The 16,856-nt window shown below is 48.0% G+C and overlaps 1 protein-coding gene across 2 annotated transcripts in view; it reads left to right on the forward strand.

Moving 5' to 3' along the window:
- The first annotated feature begins 8,511 nt into the window (after positions 1-8,511).
- Positions 8,512-16,856, forward strand: part of FAH (fumarylacetoacetate hydrolase) — a 35,812-nt gene continuing 27,467 nt past the window's right edge. The window contains exons 1-5 of one of the 2 annotated variants that reach the window (XM_022554574.3): positions 8,512-8,699; positions 13,008-13,118; positions 14,437-14,558; positions 15,047-15,096; positions 15,458-15,548. In XM_022554574.3, the coding sequence (XP_022410282.1) occupies positions 8,619-8,699; positions 13,008-13,118; positions 14,437-14,558; positions 15,047-15,096; positions 15,458-15,548 (455 nt within the window). In that variant the 5' untranslated portion in view covers positions 8,512-8,618. The remainder of the gene's footprint in view (positions 8,700-13,007; positions 13,119-14,436; positions 14,559-15,046; positions 15,097-15,457; positions 15,549-16,856) is intronic. The other variant, XM_022554575.3, reaches the window with a different exon arrangement.

The raw sequence follows: 16,856 nt of genomic DNA on the forward strand, positions 1-16,856 counted from the left end.
GTGGTTCAATCCTTCAAATGCTTTGGTAATTAATACCTTTTAAAGTTGGACTTTCAAACATCCTATAATCCAGAAATTTTACCCCTAAGTGTATACCCAAGACAAACTTGCACATAGGTGTAACAGGAGACATAGGAATTTTCATAGCATTGTTTACAGAAAGCAAAAATCCAGAAACTACTCAAGTCCCCACTGAAGAATGATGGGTAAATAAAATGTGATATATTACAATGGAATAGAAATATAGTGATCAGAACTAGAGATCCCTGCAGACAACAAAATAGAAGTACCAGATAGTAAGCCAAAATACACCTTTTTGCAAGTCACAGAGGTGGAATTTATATGAAGAGAAGGCAGGGTAGTGATGACAAAATTCAGTATGATATCCTTAGATGGGAAGAGGCCAGGCATGTGGTACCATATGATCAAGGCCTTGACTTTTTTAGACATAACTAAAAGCAAGCTATGTGTGAGCCAATGCTGAGAGTCTTATGAACCAAGAATTATGATTAATCCAATTTCCTGTACCTGAAGTCCAAAGTCATAATTATGAACCTTTTTTATGACCACATGTTAAAATCGGGAGTTTTGGCAATGATTTTTTTTTTCTCCATGCACATGGTTTATTCTTAAAAACTTTTATTGAATATTTAGGAAAAAGTCCAAAATACAGGTAAATGAGTCAAAAGAGGTAATCCTTTTTAAAGATAATTATACAAATTGCTTAATTGCGACTTTAGTTCTAAGTAACTCAGCTTACTAGTATGGCTGACCATTTCTAATGTAGATGGTTAGTTGTTCCATGGTGTTTCTAGATAAAACACCAAAACCATGATTCATGAAAAAAATTTTTAAGTTGGACTTTTTTACAATTAAAAATTCTTCTGCAAAACAAATTGTTAAGAGAACAAAAAGACAAGCCACAGATGGAGAAAATAGTAGCAAAACACATAAAAGACTTCTAAATATAAAAATAACCCTTAACTGTATGAAAACAACCCAATTAAAAAGTGGTCAAAATATCAAGACACCTCATCGAAGATACACAGATGGCAAATAAGCAAATGAAAAGATGGTCAACATAATATGTCATTGGAGAATTGCAAATTAAAATGAGATAGCACTACATACCTATTAGAATAGCTAAAATCCACAACAACACCAAATGCTGTTGAGGATGTGGAGCAACAGGAACTCCCATTGGTGATGAGAATGCAACATGGGACAGAAGAAAGTTTGGCAGTTCCTTAAAGCTGATCAGAGTCTTACAACCTAGCAGTTGCACTCCTAGGTATTTGTCAAATGAATTAAAAACTATGTCCACTCAGAAATCTGTACCCAAATGTTTTTAGAAGTTTTATCCATAATTGCCCCAAATTGGAAGCAACGAAGATGTCCTTCAGATGTACCAGTAAACTGGTATATCTATATAATGGAACAGTATTCAGCAATAAAAAGAAATGGGCCGTCAAGGCACAAAAGAACATGGAGGAACTTTAAATATATTGCTCAGTGAAATAAGCTGTCTGAAAAGTCTTGCTACATATATGACATTCTGGAAAACGCAAAACTATAGAGACATTAAAGAGTGGTGGCTATGGGTTCAGGTAGAGGAAGGAAGGAATAAATAGGTGAAGCACAGGGAATTTTAAGGCAGTGAAACAGTCTACATGACACTGTAATGGTGTATACATAACAGTATGCATTTGTCCAAACTCATAGAACTGTACAACACAAAAAGCAGAACCCTGGGAATTCCCTGGTGCTCCAGTGGTTAGGACTGGGCGCTTTCACAGCCAGGGGCCCAGGATCAACCCTGATTGGGGAAGTCAGATCCCACAAGCCACGAGGCACAGCCAAAAAAAACCCTAAGGTAGACCTTGGACTTTAGTTAATAATGTTGTATCAATACTTGTTTATCAATGATGACAAATGTACCATACAAATCCAAGATGTTAATAATAGAGGAAACTGTGTCAGGGCAGGGGTGTATATGAGAACTCTTTGTACTTTCTGCTTAATTTTTCTGTGAACACAACACTGCTGTAAAAAATAAAGTCTATAAGTTAAAAAGACAAGGAAAGTGGCTGTCCTCTGTTGGTAGGTTCAGACAACTCTGTAGAGACCCCTGCAGAGGATGCCTGGGACTGCTTCTTCTGGCTCTCTGGTCTACTTTTAGGTAGCATAGCAAACCTTTCACCTTAAAAAAAAAAAAAAAGTCACGTTAAATTTCAGGGCCATGGGACACCACTACATACAGCAGAGTCTATAGGTGTACTGTCTAGTAGAGTAACGAGTAGTTTATACGTGGCTTTTTAAATTTAAGGGACTTCCCTGGTGGCGCATTGGTTAAGAATCTGTCTGCCAATACAGGGCACACGGGTTCGAGTCCTGGTCCGGGAAGATCCTACATGCCGCGGAGCAACTAAGCCCGTGTGCCACAGCTACTGAGCCTGCGCTCTAGAGCCCATGAGCCACGACTACAGAAGCCCGCGCGCCTAGAGCCCATGCTCCACAAGAGAAGCCACCACAATGAGAAGACCGCACACCACAACGAAGAGTAGCCCCCGCTCACGGCAACTAGAGAGAGCCTGCGCGCAGTAAGACCCAAGGCATCCAAAAATAAATTTATTAAATTTTTTTTTAATTTAAAATTTTTAAATTTATTCTTTTTGCAGTATGCGGGCCTCTCACTGCTGTGGCCTCTCCTGTTGTGGAGCACAGGCTCCGGACGCGCAGGCTCAGCGGCCATGGCTCACAGGCCCAGCCACTCCGCAGCATGTGGGATCTTCCCGGACCAGGACACGAACCCGTGTCCCGTGCATCGGCAGGCGGACTCTCAACCACTGCACCACCAGGGAAGCCCAGGAGTAGAGCTTTTGATCTGAAAACCTTAGGTAAGAGAGAAGCAGGTCTAAACTTAGTGCTATACTTCTGGGGTTTCTTAGAAAGGAAGGAGCAGAGATGTTTATGAGAGACATATTTCAGTGGGCAGTTATTGTTGACAGGAAAGCAATGTTTGGGGAGAGAGGCACTGAGACTTGTCTCTGCAACTATGCCAGACAGGTTGGATACAGAGTACATGTTAAATGTTGAAATTTCTCTGCATTTCTGGGTACAGGATGTGACCCACAGCTAAAGCTCAAAAAGACGCTGAAAATTCAGATGGGAAAAGGAAAAATTTGGATGGGAAAACTCTTCAATAAGTATTCATACAAAAAAGCAAACCAAAGTTATAAGTATCTTGTTGAAATCACAGAGAAGGAGGATCTGAAAAGTTGCATGTGCTTTGATAACAATAAACGAAAGCTCCTTGTATGGTACACATTATTATCAAGTCAGTTGTCACTGATATTCTCTCTACTTAACATGCTGCTTATTTATGGGTCTTTCAGATCCTGCTTAAATCCAATATGGCTTTGAGGTAGTATTCCATCAAAACATGGAAACAATAGTACCTGAAACAATTAAAGCAGACTAAAGGCAGAATAAAAAAGGGCAGGAAGAAGAAAATTTGTCTTGCAAAAAACTCAGCCCTGATTGAGCTGGTTCATTTGGGTCTGCTTCAGAATTATCAAGAAAAAGAGGAAAAAACAAAACAAACAAACAAAAAGGGAGCTATGATAGAGACCGAGCTCTTCAATGAAGCAAATGTCTTCTCTCCTTAAGGCTCAGGCTCAGAAATGCTTATTGTGCACGTTTTAGAGGGGACGCCATGTGTTTGGCATGTATACCATACACTTTAGCATCAGAGGGATGTGTATCATGTGCAAACATGAGTGACATTCTGTTCTCTCCAAGGAGTTCAACCTTTAGAGGACCTTGCAACTGGACTCAAGTAATTCAAGTGCAAGTGGAATTTGTAGGGTGGGGAGAAGGGAATGGGTGGATTCCTTAGGGTTGCCCAGAAAGGCCACCCTCCTTCTCCCAGTGCAGGCAGAGTCCACTTCCTGCTTATCTGAATGGCAGTTGCCAGCCTCTCGGAGCCCTTGCAAGACATCTGCGCACTGGATTCAGAAAGCCCTTTCCAGTTCTCTTGTAAGGGAGTCAGGGGCATGCTTGTGTGAACGAGGCCAGCAGTGCAGCTGTTGGAGCCTCTTGTGGGCTACATTTTAGCATCCGAGGGAGGTACTGAATTTGGTGCTACAGAGGCTCAAACCAGCCCTTCATGATGGAGGTGCCAAAACTCACTTCCGGTCCTGAAAGCACCCATACCCTTCGACCCAGGAATTTACCCTCCAGCAAAAGTGTAGGAAAAGGAAAACATTTTGTGCATGCAGATCTCATGGCTCCATTATTATTACAATCCCAAACATTGCGATTTCTTCAGGTGATGAAAATGATAATAATGAAACCCATTTGGCCACAAGGAAAAATGTTCAGGAGGAAAATGTAAGGAAAGACTGAAAAATGGCCTCTCTGTGAAGTTCACAAAGATGGAAAAATCATGTGCGTAACAAATGGAACGAGCAAATAACATGAAAATGTGAAAACTGTAGGATGGTGGGATTACAGGCAATATTTTTTCCTTAGAACTCTTTTTTATAATTGTTGTAACGTACATGCTCAACACACTCCCTCCCAAAAGAGGAGAAAGAAAAAATATAGTGTATTTGCAAGTTACTTCAAATGTTTTTTTCCAAATAGAGAACAGCTTTGGTGTTTTCAGACACTATATATAATTAGTGGGTTGGCAAGTCTATTTTAAAACTAGGAAATCTTCCTCCCCCTTCAACTGTCTCATGCCCACACCCCTTCCCATACACACATCAGCCCCACACCCTTCCCCCCAAAAGTTTTCTCTTTACATGGTTTTTATCATCTAGGCTTTCATTAGCTTGTGAGTATTCAGGGGAAGCTCCTGGCCCATTGCTCACACAGCCCATGCTCAGAAAATAAGGAAGCTGCTGTGCAGTATGCCCAGGGCCTGGATGGGGTGGGGGGCAGGGGAGGAAGCTCACTGGTTATTGATTAATTGCCTTTAGTCAGTAGTTTCTTATTATTTACTTAAGTATTTATGGAGTACCTATTCTGTGCCAGGTGTTTTGCTGGGCGTTGACAAAGCTACACAAAGAATAAGAAAGACAGTTCCTGTCTCTAAGGGGAGGGGCAGGGCCAGTACAGAACAAGTAAATAGTTTATTGCCCTGCAGCTAAAGAGTCACTAGAATTCTGTAGGTATTACGTGCTGCCTGGAAGAGTAACCGAAAGTGGGGTCCAGCTGCTCGCTGCTCAAAAGCCAATAAAGAGGCAAGGTTGGTGGAAAGGAAAGTTTGCTTTATTTTGGATGCTGGCAACTGGGGGGTGGGGGGGAGGGTGGACTCCTGTCCGAAGGCTGACTCCCCCCACTGACAATCGGGGGCAAGAGCTTTTACAGACGGAGGCAGGGGGCTACATGCAGAAACAGCACAGTCAGCTCGGACAGTCATCTTGAACTTGGTCATTGGTGATCTGATCAGCGTCATCTTGATTGTTTTAGCTACAGTTAATCTTCAGTTCCAGGGTTGGTTTCTATTTCTTTGAGGCCAGTTCTCTGCATTGTGGCAGCTTATGTCATGGCTACAGTCTGGTCATCATGTGGTTAACTTCTTCCACCTGGTGCAGGTTTCGGTACCTACAAGACAAATCACAGGATATGGCTCAGAATATTATCTGTAGCCCTTGAGGGGAAACTAAAGGTCCTTGACTTTGCCTACTGACTGAACTATTATCGTTTAGTCCTGTTTGCTTTTCTTTGCTTCTGCATTTTCTCACTTCTCTGATTAAACTTAACCTTTGGCTAAAGTTTTTCCACAGACAAAAGGCAGGTGGAGGACATGGGGGGCATAGACCATAGAGTCCTGCTCCATTTCAGAAGGCTTCTTATTATACTAAGGCCACAGAACAAGAGTTGGGACCCTGTCCTGTTTCTTTTCCCCTTTCTGGAACCTGCCAGAATGAGTCAGAACATCTACCACTGCCAGAGACTGCCCTTCATCCCCCCTCCCCCACCCACCCCAGGGCAGACTTAACCAAAACTGAGGTCTACCCTTGTCACAGACACTCGGGGCAGGAGATGAGAGCCGAGAACAGGTTGAGCAAGAGGGAGCCCCTTGCAGGGTGACCACTGGTCACCTCCAACCATCTGGACCTAGGGAGGAGGTTCAGCAGCCAGCCCTACTTGTAATACCCCCTCATCTCAGGCCTTCTGGTTTCAGGCCCTCTTATCTCACATGATGCCACCAACCCAGCCTCTCCTCCCTCCAAGCCAAACTGCAGGGCAGCCTCCCTAACCCTGCAGAGTTGTGTGTATGTATTCTTTTTTTAATTAAAAAAAAAATTTTATTAACTTTTTGGCTGCATTGGGTCTTTGTTGTGGTGCACTGGCTTATCATTGCGGTGGCTTCTCGTCGCGGAGCACCTGCTCTAGGCGCTTGGGCTTTAGTAATTGCAGCACACGGGCTCAGTAGTTGTGGCACACAGGCTTAGTTGCTCCTCGGCATGTGGGATCTTCCCAGACCAGGGCTCGAACCCATGTCCCCTGCATTGGCAGGTGGATTCTTAACCACTGCGCCATCAGGGAAGTCCCAGTCACCCACAGTTTTAATACTTGATTCTAACTACAAGCTCTTTGGTACACACTTTACTGCTGATCTTGTTGAAAAGGTAGCATTGTTTTAGAGTTGAGGACAGAGGAAGGAAGACAGGGAGGAACAGCTGGGAGACTTGGGACTGGCTGTTGACAAATGTGTTTGAAGAATGAAGATGACTGAACCTGATTTAGGGAGCAGGATAGTGGATGAGAGGAGATATGGGCAAGACATTGCAGGCAAAGGAGGTGCAACTTCTTATTTACTTTTAGGTCTTTCCATCTATCATTATTATTCATTATGAAATGTTTTTGAAGGGAAACTGTTATGTTTACAAACTTTAGGATGATTCTGCCACCTTTAAAAATAACTTCTAGGATTTTGGCTTAAATTGGTTTTCAAATTTATTTTCAGACAGCTCTGCTTGTGGATCCATTAATTCTTTAACTTTGGACTCTACTGTCGTAAGAATTCCCAAGCAAATTAATCAAAAGTCAGTGTTGCAAATACTGGTTTGTGTATTGATGAGCATTGTGCAGCCTATACTTTAATTTTAACCCACTTAAAGAAATAATTTTGTTAGGTTTCTAAGAAATTGCATTTCTATTATAAATGTATTTTCAGTCAGTGCTGACCACTTTACCTTTATAGCTGTGTTCTCTCCTTTTTTGATTGTCTTCTTCAAAAAGAAAAGCAAAAGCCAGACACAAAGAAATGGCTAACTTTCTGGTTGGATGTCCCTGGGGGTAAAAAAGTAGTTAATTGATAACTAACTCTGTGCCAGGCATTATTTGACCATCACAGAAATCCTGGAGTAGGTATTGTTATTATGTCTGTTTTACAGATGAGGAAACGGATGACTGGAGAGTTTAACTTGCCTAAAGCTAAACACTTTTGGTGCTGTCAGAGGTGGATCTCAAATCTTCCTCCTTTTTGCTGTTAGTCACCAGCATTGCAAAGAGGATTAAGGTGTAAATTTGTTCTTCTTCTCTCCCTCCCTTCCTTCATTTTTTTCTCCCTCACTCCCTTTCCCTCTCTTTCTTTTCTCTCTGTATTTTTTTTCTCAGTCTCCCCTTTCAATCTTTACACACAAATAGTTTCTTTATGCCAGGCACAAATGCTCCACAATTAATTCAATTCTCCTGTCAACTCTGTGGAGTAGAAACCATGATCATCAACGTCATACAGAGAAGAAAGCTGAAGCAGAAAGGGGTTAAGTAATTTGTCCAAGGTCAAACATCTTGTCAGTGTCATTTTAACACTAGAATATGAAACAGGTGAGTTATATTTTCTAGAATATTAATCTCATTAATGTAAGCCTTCCAAACAGGCACGACTGTTCCTTTCCCCGATAAAGTGGAAATGCCATAGCTGACAGATTAGCATGGTTTATGAAGGCAGAAAGGATGAGACTGGAAGCATTGTACCAGCCCAGGAGGCAGCGTCTGGCGTCAAAGGGTCTTCTGTGTCCCGGAAACCCAACAAGACTTCTGTTGAGCAGAAGAGCGGGCCACGCAGCCGGGGGAAAACGAGGCTGAAGTCACCAGGGGCAGAGCCTTAAATGCCAAGCTGGGGATCGCTCTCGGTAGGACCAGGGCCCCTGGGCCTGGCAGCTGGACCGAGGTCTCCCGGGAGGTGGACTCCGGGACGAGGACCTTCAAAGAGGAGGCGGGGCTGCTTGCGAAGGGTCAAAACTGTAGTGGGAGAGCCCGGAAGGATTGTGCGGGGGTGGAGCTTGCGAAGCTGGAGTGACAGGGAGAGGAGGGATTGTGCAGGGGTGGAGTTTGCGGAGGAACAGGCCTAGTGGAGGGGCGGTCTCTTGGTGGGCGGGGCTCGAGGGCGGTCTCTTGGTGGGCGGGGGCTCCAGGAGGGGCGGAGCCCTCGGAGGGGGCGGGCCGGGTCCTACCGTGTCACAGCGTCAGCTCTGGAGGGACGGGCCTGAAGGGGCGGAGCCCGCAGGGGGCGCGACCCTGCCTGACCACCTCTGCGAATCCAGTCCTGCTGGCCGCGCGCAGCTCGCAGCCCGCCACCCTGCTCCGTGCCCACCAGCATGTCTTTCGTCCCAGTGGCCGAGGATTCCGACTTCCCCATCCACAACCTGCCCTACGGCGTCTTCTCCACCAAAGGCAACGTGAGCTGCAGTGCTCGGCTTCCGGGCGCGGGGAGGGAGGGCTTCCCCTCCGCCCGGGACCCCCACGCCACCTTCCTGCTCCGCCCCTGGCCTCAGCCCAGCCCTGCCACCTCCGCCAGCGCCCAACGGAGCAGGACATCGGGCCCGTTGTTTCCCTGCTAGACGCCTGTCGCGAAGACCGCCGGTGTCATTTGGGGCCTAACGAGCGGTGCCTTGCATTCTCCTCCCTGGGGAGTGCGATGGGAGGTGGCGTGGAGGCAAGGGCCTTTTTTCTTTGGAGGGGCCGATCATGGATTGTACTTGTGGGTTCAGATCCCTCCTGGTAACTTTCTAGATGTGCAAGTTATTGAAATTCTCAGCCTCAGTTTCTGCAGGTTTATGTGAGAATTAAACGCAGAATGAAACGATACATATGAGTCTCCCTTTCAGGTAGGCAGAGCAAGTTCTCTTATTATTACAGAGGAGTTGAAGCACAATCATACTGCCTACTCCGAAGTCATTTGGCTTTGTTGTCTTCCCCCAAGGCACCACGTTGTAACCGGTTGTTTTCTCCCAGGTTAGCCTCTAACCCTAGAACTCGGGAAATATTAACTGACCTGGTATTTTCAGTAGCTCAGAGGGATGAGCGCCTTTGCTGGCGGTAGAGGCCTGGGATCTAAGAGGTTACGTTTCTTTACTTCCAGCCAGACTTCTTTCAGCTCCCTGGGCTCCCTGGCATTCCCTTGATGATCAGAAGAAGCCCTTTTGGGCAGAGAAATGAAATTTCACTTAGTAAGTGTAGTCTGATTGGCAGAAAGAAATCTTTGAAAACTGGGGGTTTATCAACAAATATATAAGAAGGTCCCTGGGTGGGGAAAGCAGATTCCCCTGGATTTATTCATGGTATTTTGGGCTTAGCTTTCTGCTCCCAACTTTAAAGGTAAACTCCTGATTCATAGAAGCCCAGAATCTGCTTGCGCCCAAGTGTTCGGGAACCGTTTGCTAAATGGAGTTCCTGTCAGTTAGCCCCTTCCTGGAAACTGGGTTCCCTGCCCCCATGGCAAAAATGCCTAGGTCTAGAAGATTCAACATGCGGTTTCACAACTGCCTGGCCTGGCCAGTTAGTTGTTGCAAGGATGCAAAAAGGTAACACTCAGTTCCCTGGAGGGCCGCAAATACAAATAAGAGGCATGTTAAACCTTAACCTGTGTTAGCCAAGTGCACTCTGCTGGCGAGCCCTTCCCTGCACTCCGCTGACACTTTGTCCTCAGCTGTGTGTCCTCAACCTTTACTCCACAAATCCATTAGGCAGAAACCTTTGGGGGGGGGGGTGCTCTGACTTGCTCTCCCATAAGATTCTGGAATGAATGCCCCTTAGGGTATGGCTAGTGGCTTTCAGACTCCATGCCCCAGCTGTTCCACATTAGAATGTGCAAGGACAGCCACTAGGGAGGTTTACTGCCCTCTGAAAAGAGTGCTGGGGGTTGGGAGTGGGCCCCCTGGGCATTGCAGAAGGCTGAGGGCCTTCAAGTGGAACAGACTGTGTCTGAAGCTATGGCTGCAGGCACTGGACATTCCAAAGGTGGTGGCTGCCTCTCCAGGCTGACGTAGTCACGGAGACACAGCCTCCCACTCCTCCATGCCAGTGGCCAGCCGTGCATAATTTGGGTGGAACAATAGTGAATTAATCCGGCTTTCATTTTAGTCATTCTTTTATTCAGTGAATGCTTATGAACCCCAATTCTGGGCCAGATTCTGGGCTGGGAGTTGGGGATCAAAGGCACACGGGACACCCTCCCTCCATCTTGGGTTGCTCATGAACTAGTAGAGCAGACCCTGGCTCTCTCTGTGAAGACAGGGACCGTGGCTTCTGAGAAACAGATGCTGCAGTAATCTGGAGCTGACGGCCAAGGTGTTCAAGTCCCTATGGTTCCGGCCCTGCCTCTGCCTCCAGACCCTCTGCTCTCTCTAGCCACACTGGCTGCCTTTCAGTTTCTGAAACATTCTTTTTTTTTTTTTTAATATTTATTTATTTACTTTGGCTGCGTTGGGTCTTAGTTACAGCGCTGGGGATCTTTTAGTTGTAGCAAACTCTTAGTTGCAGCATGTGGAATCTAGTTCCTCAACCAGGGATTGAACCCAGGCCCCCTGCATTGGAGGCGCAGAGTCTTAACTGCTGGACCACCACGGAAGTCCCAGTTTCTGGAACTTTCTAAGAGCAGTTTCCTGCCTCAGGACCTTCGCACGTACTGTTCTTTCTATCTGGAATACTCTTTTTTTCCTACTCTATGTATGCCTGATTTCTTCTCACTCTTCTGGGCCCAGCTTAAATGTCACCTCCTCAGAGAGAGCTGTCCCCTAAGCACCCTCACTGAACTCCAGCCACAGTTATCGTCTGTCACCTCACCGTGTGCTTCCTTTTGCTTCTGGAGGGTGGGAACCATGTCTCTCCTCTATCGTCAGTGCTTCTGCAGCCTTAGTGTACTGCTGGGATGAAGTAGATGCTCCATAAATTTTTTTGTCTGAGTGAATGTCTGTCCTGGGTCTGGTCTGGTGATAAGAGATTTACAGATGTTAATTAATTGAATTCTCACTACAAACTTGCTGTTGTGCTACTGTCCCCATTTTACAGATGAGGAAACTGAGGCTCAGAGAGGCTAAGAGTCCTGCTCCAGGTCTCACAGCCAGTAAGAGGCAGATTTGGGGGTGCACCCCACAGCTGTGAGCTCCCAAACCCCATGCTTTTCCCTCTGTCAAGCTGGGAGGTGGGTAAAGATTTCCTTTGGACAACATTCTATCGGATATGACCAAATGTTATAAAGCGGAGGCAATGCACACGCATTCTCTTAAAGTTAGACATAGGATATCTCTTACTAATTTGTCTCCCTCAGGTTATACATGGGAACCTGAGGCCCTCAGAGGACCAAGGACTTGTCCAAAATGATAAGATGGTGAATGACAGAGTAGGCAGGACCCCAGGGATCGGGAGTCTAACACTGAAGAAAATAACTCCCAACAGTTAAAGTAGAGGGACTCACTGTCTCAGGTCCTCACGTCTAGGTCTAGAAGATTCAACATGTGGTTTCACAATTGCCAGGCTTTGGAACACAAGGGCAGCTTCTCGCCATTGCTTGCAGCCGAGGAGCCAGGCAGCCACACTTGTGATTAGGTCTCTGATGTTGCTCAGTGGCCTCGGCTCCTTCCTGCAGCCTGGTGTGGGGGCCAGGGTCAGGGAAGTGGCCCAGGGGTCTGCCTGCATATCCCTTAAGTGGGCAGCCGCTGGGGTCCAGGTGGCCCAGCTCATAGCCCAGGGAGATGAGGCCCAGGGAGCTGGGAATGAGGACTACCCTCTCCAGGCAGCTTCCTCATGAGCAGGGTCTGCCCGGGGCCTCAGGGCCAGGTGAGGGTGTGGCTCCGGTCTACCCCTGTGCACGGAGGGATAGCCATCTTCTCTCAGCCCCCTGAAATGAGCAGCCACTGGAGATAAGGCCAGCCAGTAGCCCCACCTCTAAACTCCCTGGAACTGAAATGGCAAAGCTGGTGGTTCAGGAGAGCTGGAAGCTTAGCTCGGGACAGAGCTTTAGGAGGTCGAGTCTGCAGATATGCTCTCAAGTTCCTTGTTGATGAGCAAATTTCAGGGCCATGTGGACAAAGGTCAGGCTTTGCCAAATATTTGCGATATTGTCACACTCAGGCCTGAAGCTGGGATTTGATGGTGCAGAAAGGAACTTTTCCTGCATGCTCTGAGCAGTCTGGCTTCATGCTCCCTGGTGACCCGAGCTCTGCTCTGTTTGAGCCATAACAGAGCTCATTAGTCCAAGCCCCTGGCCCTCAGCACTGTGCCTGGGACATGCTCTGCTGTGCAGAGGAATTGCCCCCAAGGGAAGGCCTAGGTTAAACCTGAGAAATAATGCAGTTGCCCGGTGAGGTGGTGAGCTCTTCATCACTAGAGGCATTTAAGCAACACCTGAGGAGCTTTGCTGGGGACTTTGCCTGGATAAGGGGCTTGGACTAGGCCTCTTTCAACTTACCCACTCCAAGGGGTGTTTGATTTATTTTCCATTCAGGAAACACAGATTCTTTTCCCTTCTTGTCCTAGAGGCAGACATGGCACCAGGTTCTTCCCGGACAGAGATCACAGGGTCAATTTCAGCCCTTTGAGAGGCAAAGGGAGCTGGGGTACGGTGCTAAGGTTCCAGTTCCTCAGTCCCTCTCCACAGAGGGCCATGTAAAGACAAGAGCCATGGGCTTGTAAATAGACTTGCTGGGTAAGTGAGCCAAGCCCGGCTGAGGCTTTGCCCAGTGCTGACCATGCCACCTTCCTCCCAGCCAAGACCAAGGATCGGCGTGGCGATTGGTGACCAGATCCTAGACCTCAGTGTCATTAAGCACCTCTTCACTGGGCCTGTCCTCTCCCAACACCAGGATGTCTTTGATCAGGTAGGACATTGTGACATGGCTTGTCCTGGATCTCAGTGGCCTTTGTTGCAAATGCCACTAAGAAAATGCCCTTTGCCTTACGTTTCTGATAGAGGTAGTGCCTTGAGGGCTCAGAGATTTTACTCGGGTAAGGTTGGGGGGTGGCTGTGAGACAGACAGGCTGGCAGGAGTTAGCCTTGGGACAGCGCAGGGTGGGTTCCTGGGTGAGAAGAGTGTCAGTCCCGGGCTTCCCTAGTGGCACAGTGGTTGAGAGTCTGCCTGCCGATGCAGGGGACAGGGGTTCGTGCCCCGGTCCGGGAAGATCCCACATGCCGCGGAGCGGCTGGGCCCGTGAGCCATGGCCACTGAGCCTGCGCGTCCGGAAAAAAGAGTGTCAGTCCCTCCACAGTCCTAGGCCCTCCCCAGTTGTCTCTGAGATGATGGTCTCCAATAACTGGTTCATTTCCTCATTTTAAGCTGGTTGAGTCTCTGCTTGTTCCAGGCCGGTGCTGGGCCCTCCGAGGGAGGGAGCCATGAGCCCTGCCCTCCAGGTTTGATTCCAGCCTGGGAAGAATGGACAGCTTGCCCCAAGTGCCCTCTGTGTTGCCACCACTTTAGGAGTCAGCCTGAAGGATATGTACATGAGTGATGGACGTGAATTTACTTCCCTGTAAATGGTCCAGTGCTTTGGTGTGCATCCTCCCTCCCGTTCCATGGAAGGAAGATGATATATATTGAGTACCTCCTATGTGTCAGGAGTTTTACACACATCTCTTGTTCAATTCTCATGACGACCCTCTCGCATAGGAATGGAATCCTTATTAGATGGATGAGGGTCTAATCTGAAACGGGACACAATTCTCCCAGGTCACATGGCTATAAGGACTGGAGCTGGGGTTGGAACTCTGGCCTTGAGAATCCACAAGTGCTTTTTCTGCTACACTTCACTGGCTCAGAAACCTCTTCTTAACTTATGTGAAGGGGATTGGTGTAGACTGCAGTACCCCTGCAGACCGGAGGCCCCTCCTGGAGGAACGCAGCCATCTTCACTGCAGGTGGGGCCAAGCTTAACCAGGCAGCTGTCCCAGATAGGAGCTCCCAGGCTTTACCAGTTGCAAGTCCATGAGGGAATGAAGCCCCATCAGGAAAGATGACACATCTCCCCAGCTCGATGAACAGATGACAGAACTAAGAACCAAAGTCCTGAGAGTTGGAATGAACTGGGATAAGTGACAGGGGACCCAGAAAGCTGGCCAGGCTCTCTCCTGTCAGTAGGAGGGGTAGCACAAGGGGCTTTCCCATGTGTGATCTTCTTTCTTCCTCCGCATCTTGGTCCTAGCCAGCTCTCAACAGCTTCATGGGCCTGGGTCAGGCTGCCTGGAAGGAGGCAAGGGGATTGTTGCAGAACCTGCTGTCCGCCAGCCAAGCCAGGCTCAGAGATGACACGGAGCTTCGGAAGCGGTGAGGAGCCCGTGGACCATGGTGGGTGGGGAGGAGGGGACCTGGCTTGTCGGAAGAGGACGGTGTGGTCGTCAGGGACATTCTGAGTCACGGGTTGGCTGCCTTGGCCTCATCCAGCCCCGACCTGGGCTGCATTTTGGTGAGAGGGCTCTGGGCCGACTGGGATTACCTCTCTGCCTGGACTGGGGTGTCCAAGCCATGCGTGGCCCACCGGCCCACTCCCTTGTTCACTCAGCCATTCCTCTTCAGCATCATTTGCGTCCTTGTCTGGTTTCCAAACAAGGGGTAATATAGCCCATTGCCTAGAGTGGAACATAGAAGCGGGGGAGAGGCAACTTGTCTTTAGTGGGTGGATGCCCATCCTGGGGTGGCCCCAGGCCAGTCTGGAAGTGCTCGCTTAAGATTGTGAGCAGGACTTGGGCCATGATCTAGGCTGAGCCTGTGAATGACCAAAGCTCGACCTTGAAGCCCCTTGTTCTGTGTTTCAGTGCATTCACCTCCCAGGCTTCCGCCACAATGCATCTTCCGGCCACCATAGGTGAGTCCAGTCTCTTTACCAGGATGCACACGGAGCAGCTGGCTGCTCAGGGGCAGGCACAGCTTGAGCAAAGGCCTGAGGAGCCGAGCCCGCGGGTGGGAGGGGTGTCCGCCACTCTTTTGCAAATTCCATTGTCTGTTTCAGGAAGTCTTGGCTCCTTGTTTCTTTTTCGTTTCTCAACTGGGAGTTCTCAAAACGAATTTTTAGTGAGGCGAATTTGTGTCGTATGTCAGGCATGCTCTCTCGGCCCCTTCCGCCCACCCCTCCTTGTTCTCCCTCTCCGACCCTGCCTCGGAACTGGCCCTTCTCCGACCTGCGGAATCCAGGTCACTGACGGCATCTCCCGACCTTTCTCCCGCAGGCGACTACACGGACTTCTATTCCTCTCGGCACCATGCCACCAATGTCGGAGTCATGTTCAGGGGCACAGAGAACCCGTTGATGCCCAATTGGTATGTTCTGGACCAGTGTGTGGCTAAGTTCCAAGTCCGTCTTTACGTGCCCGGTAGCGTGTTGTCCCAGGAGCTGCCAAGTCCTCTCAGGTTAAGGAAACCCGGGAGGAAAGCTAACAATGACCATGATGTCACCACTTCTGGAAGCAGTGGCCTCAGACTCTGGTCCTCCTCTCCCTTCAGCCCTGGACCTGCTGTGGGATCATGGGGACTTCCCTTAAGCTCTTTGATCTAGAGAACACGGGTTGGAATTAGATCCTGACTCACTAACATCCTTCCAGATCCTTTTGTTTGTAAGCTGTGAATTACGGTTTTATTGGCAAGTCTTCCATGCCAGCATTCTCCATACTTAGACTCTTCTGATGGATGAGAATCCTCAAGTGTGCCCAGTGCTGTGTTTTCTCAAAGAGTGGTCAGCTCGAAACGGGGGCTGCATTTATTTATTTGATTCTCATAGGGGTTCTTTGGGGTCGCCAAGGCTATGACTGACACCCCCATTTCACAGGAAGGGAAACAGAGAAGGAGCAACTTGCCTGAGGACAAACAGGGCCAAAAGCTGTCTCCTAACACCCAGGCCAAGGCCATTGCCGGAGCCTAGAACGCAGAGCCAAGATCCTTGCCCTTTGCTGTGTGTTGTCCTCTAGATGTGACGGTTATTCAGAGCACAGTGGCAGGCGCACGCCCCAGGCCGAGTGCCCTGGGCCACACACAGTCACTGGGGTGGACAGAGACCTCCCCCTCTTCTAGTGGGTGTTTCAGATAAGCTGTGCCAGAAGGGGCTGCGTCTGTCAGAACCAAGAGGAAGAAGGGGGAAGAGAGTGGGTTACGACCCAGAGAAGTTAAGCAACCAGGCCAAGGTTGCAGAACAAGGCCAGGGTGCATCTAGGACTGCAGGAGGCCAATGAGTCAAGACTCTGGCCCTGTGCATGGTCCAGGCCAAGTGGGGGAGTCCCAGCCCATTTCCTTCTGCAGGGTAAGAGCAAACAGACTTTCTCTCTCAATGTTTGATGCAAAGTAGTCGGCGGCTGTGCCTTTTTTACTTTATGCATATATCCTTTATTATAAAGGTAATATATGCTTGTTGTAATTAACCGAAACAGAAAATACATAAAGTAAAAATTTTAAATGTGCATACCATTGGACACACAGTCTTACTTTCATGCATCTATCCTACAGAAATAATGTTTGTATTCAAGGGCAAAGATGTTTACCAGCAATCTTTCTAAGGACCCAAAGCTGGAAGCAATCTGAATGGTTATTGGTGAAGGACTAGTTGAAAAATCATGGTCTTTTCACAATATGAAATGT

Source organism: Delphinapterus leucas, chromosome 2 (assembly GCF_059928025.1).
Source record: "Delphinapterus leucas isolate spDelLeu-1000000601 "Yukka" chromosome 2, BTC_Dleu_Yukka2, whole genome shotgun sequence".
Taxonomy (NCBI): Eukaryota; Metazoa; Chordata; class Mammalia; order Artiodactyla; family Monodontidae; genus Delphinapterus; species Delphinapterus leucas.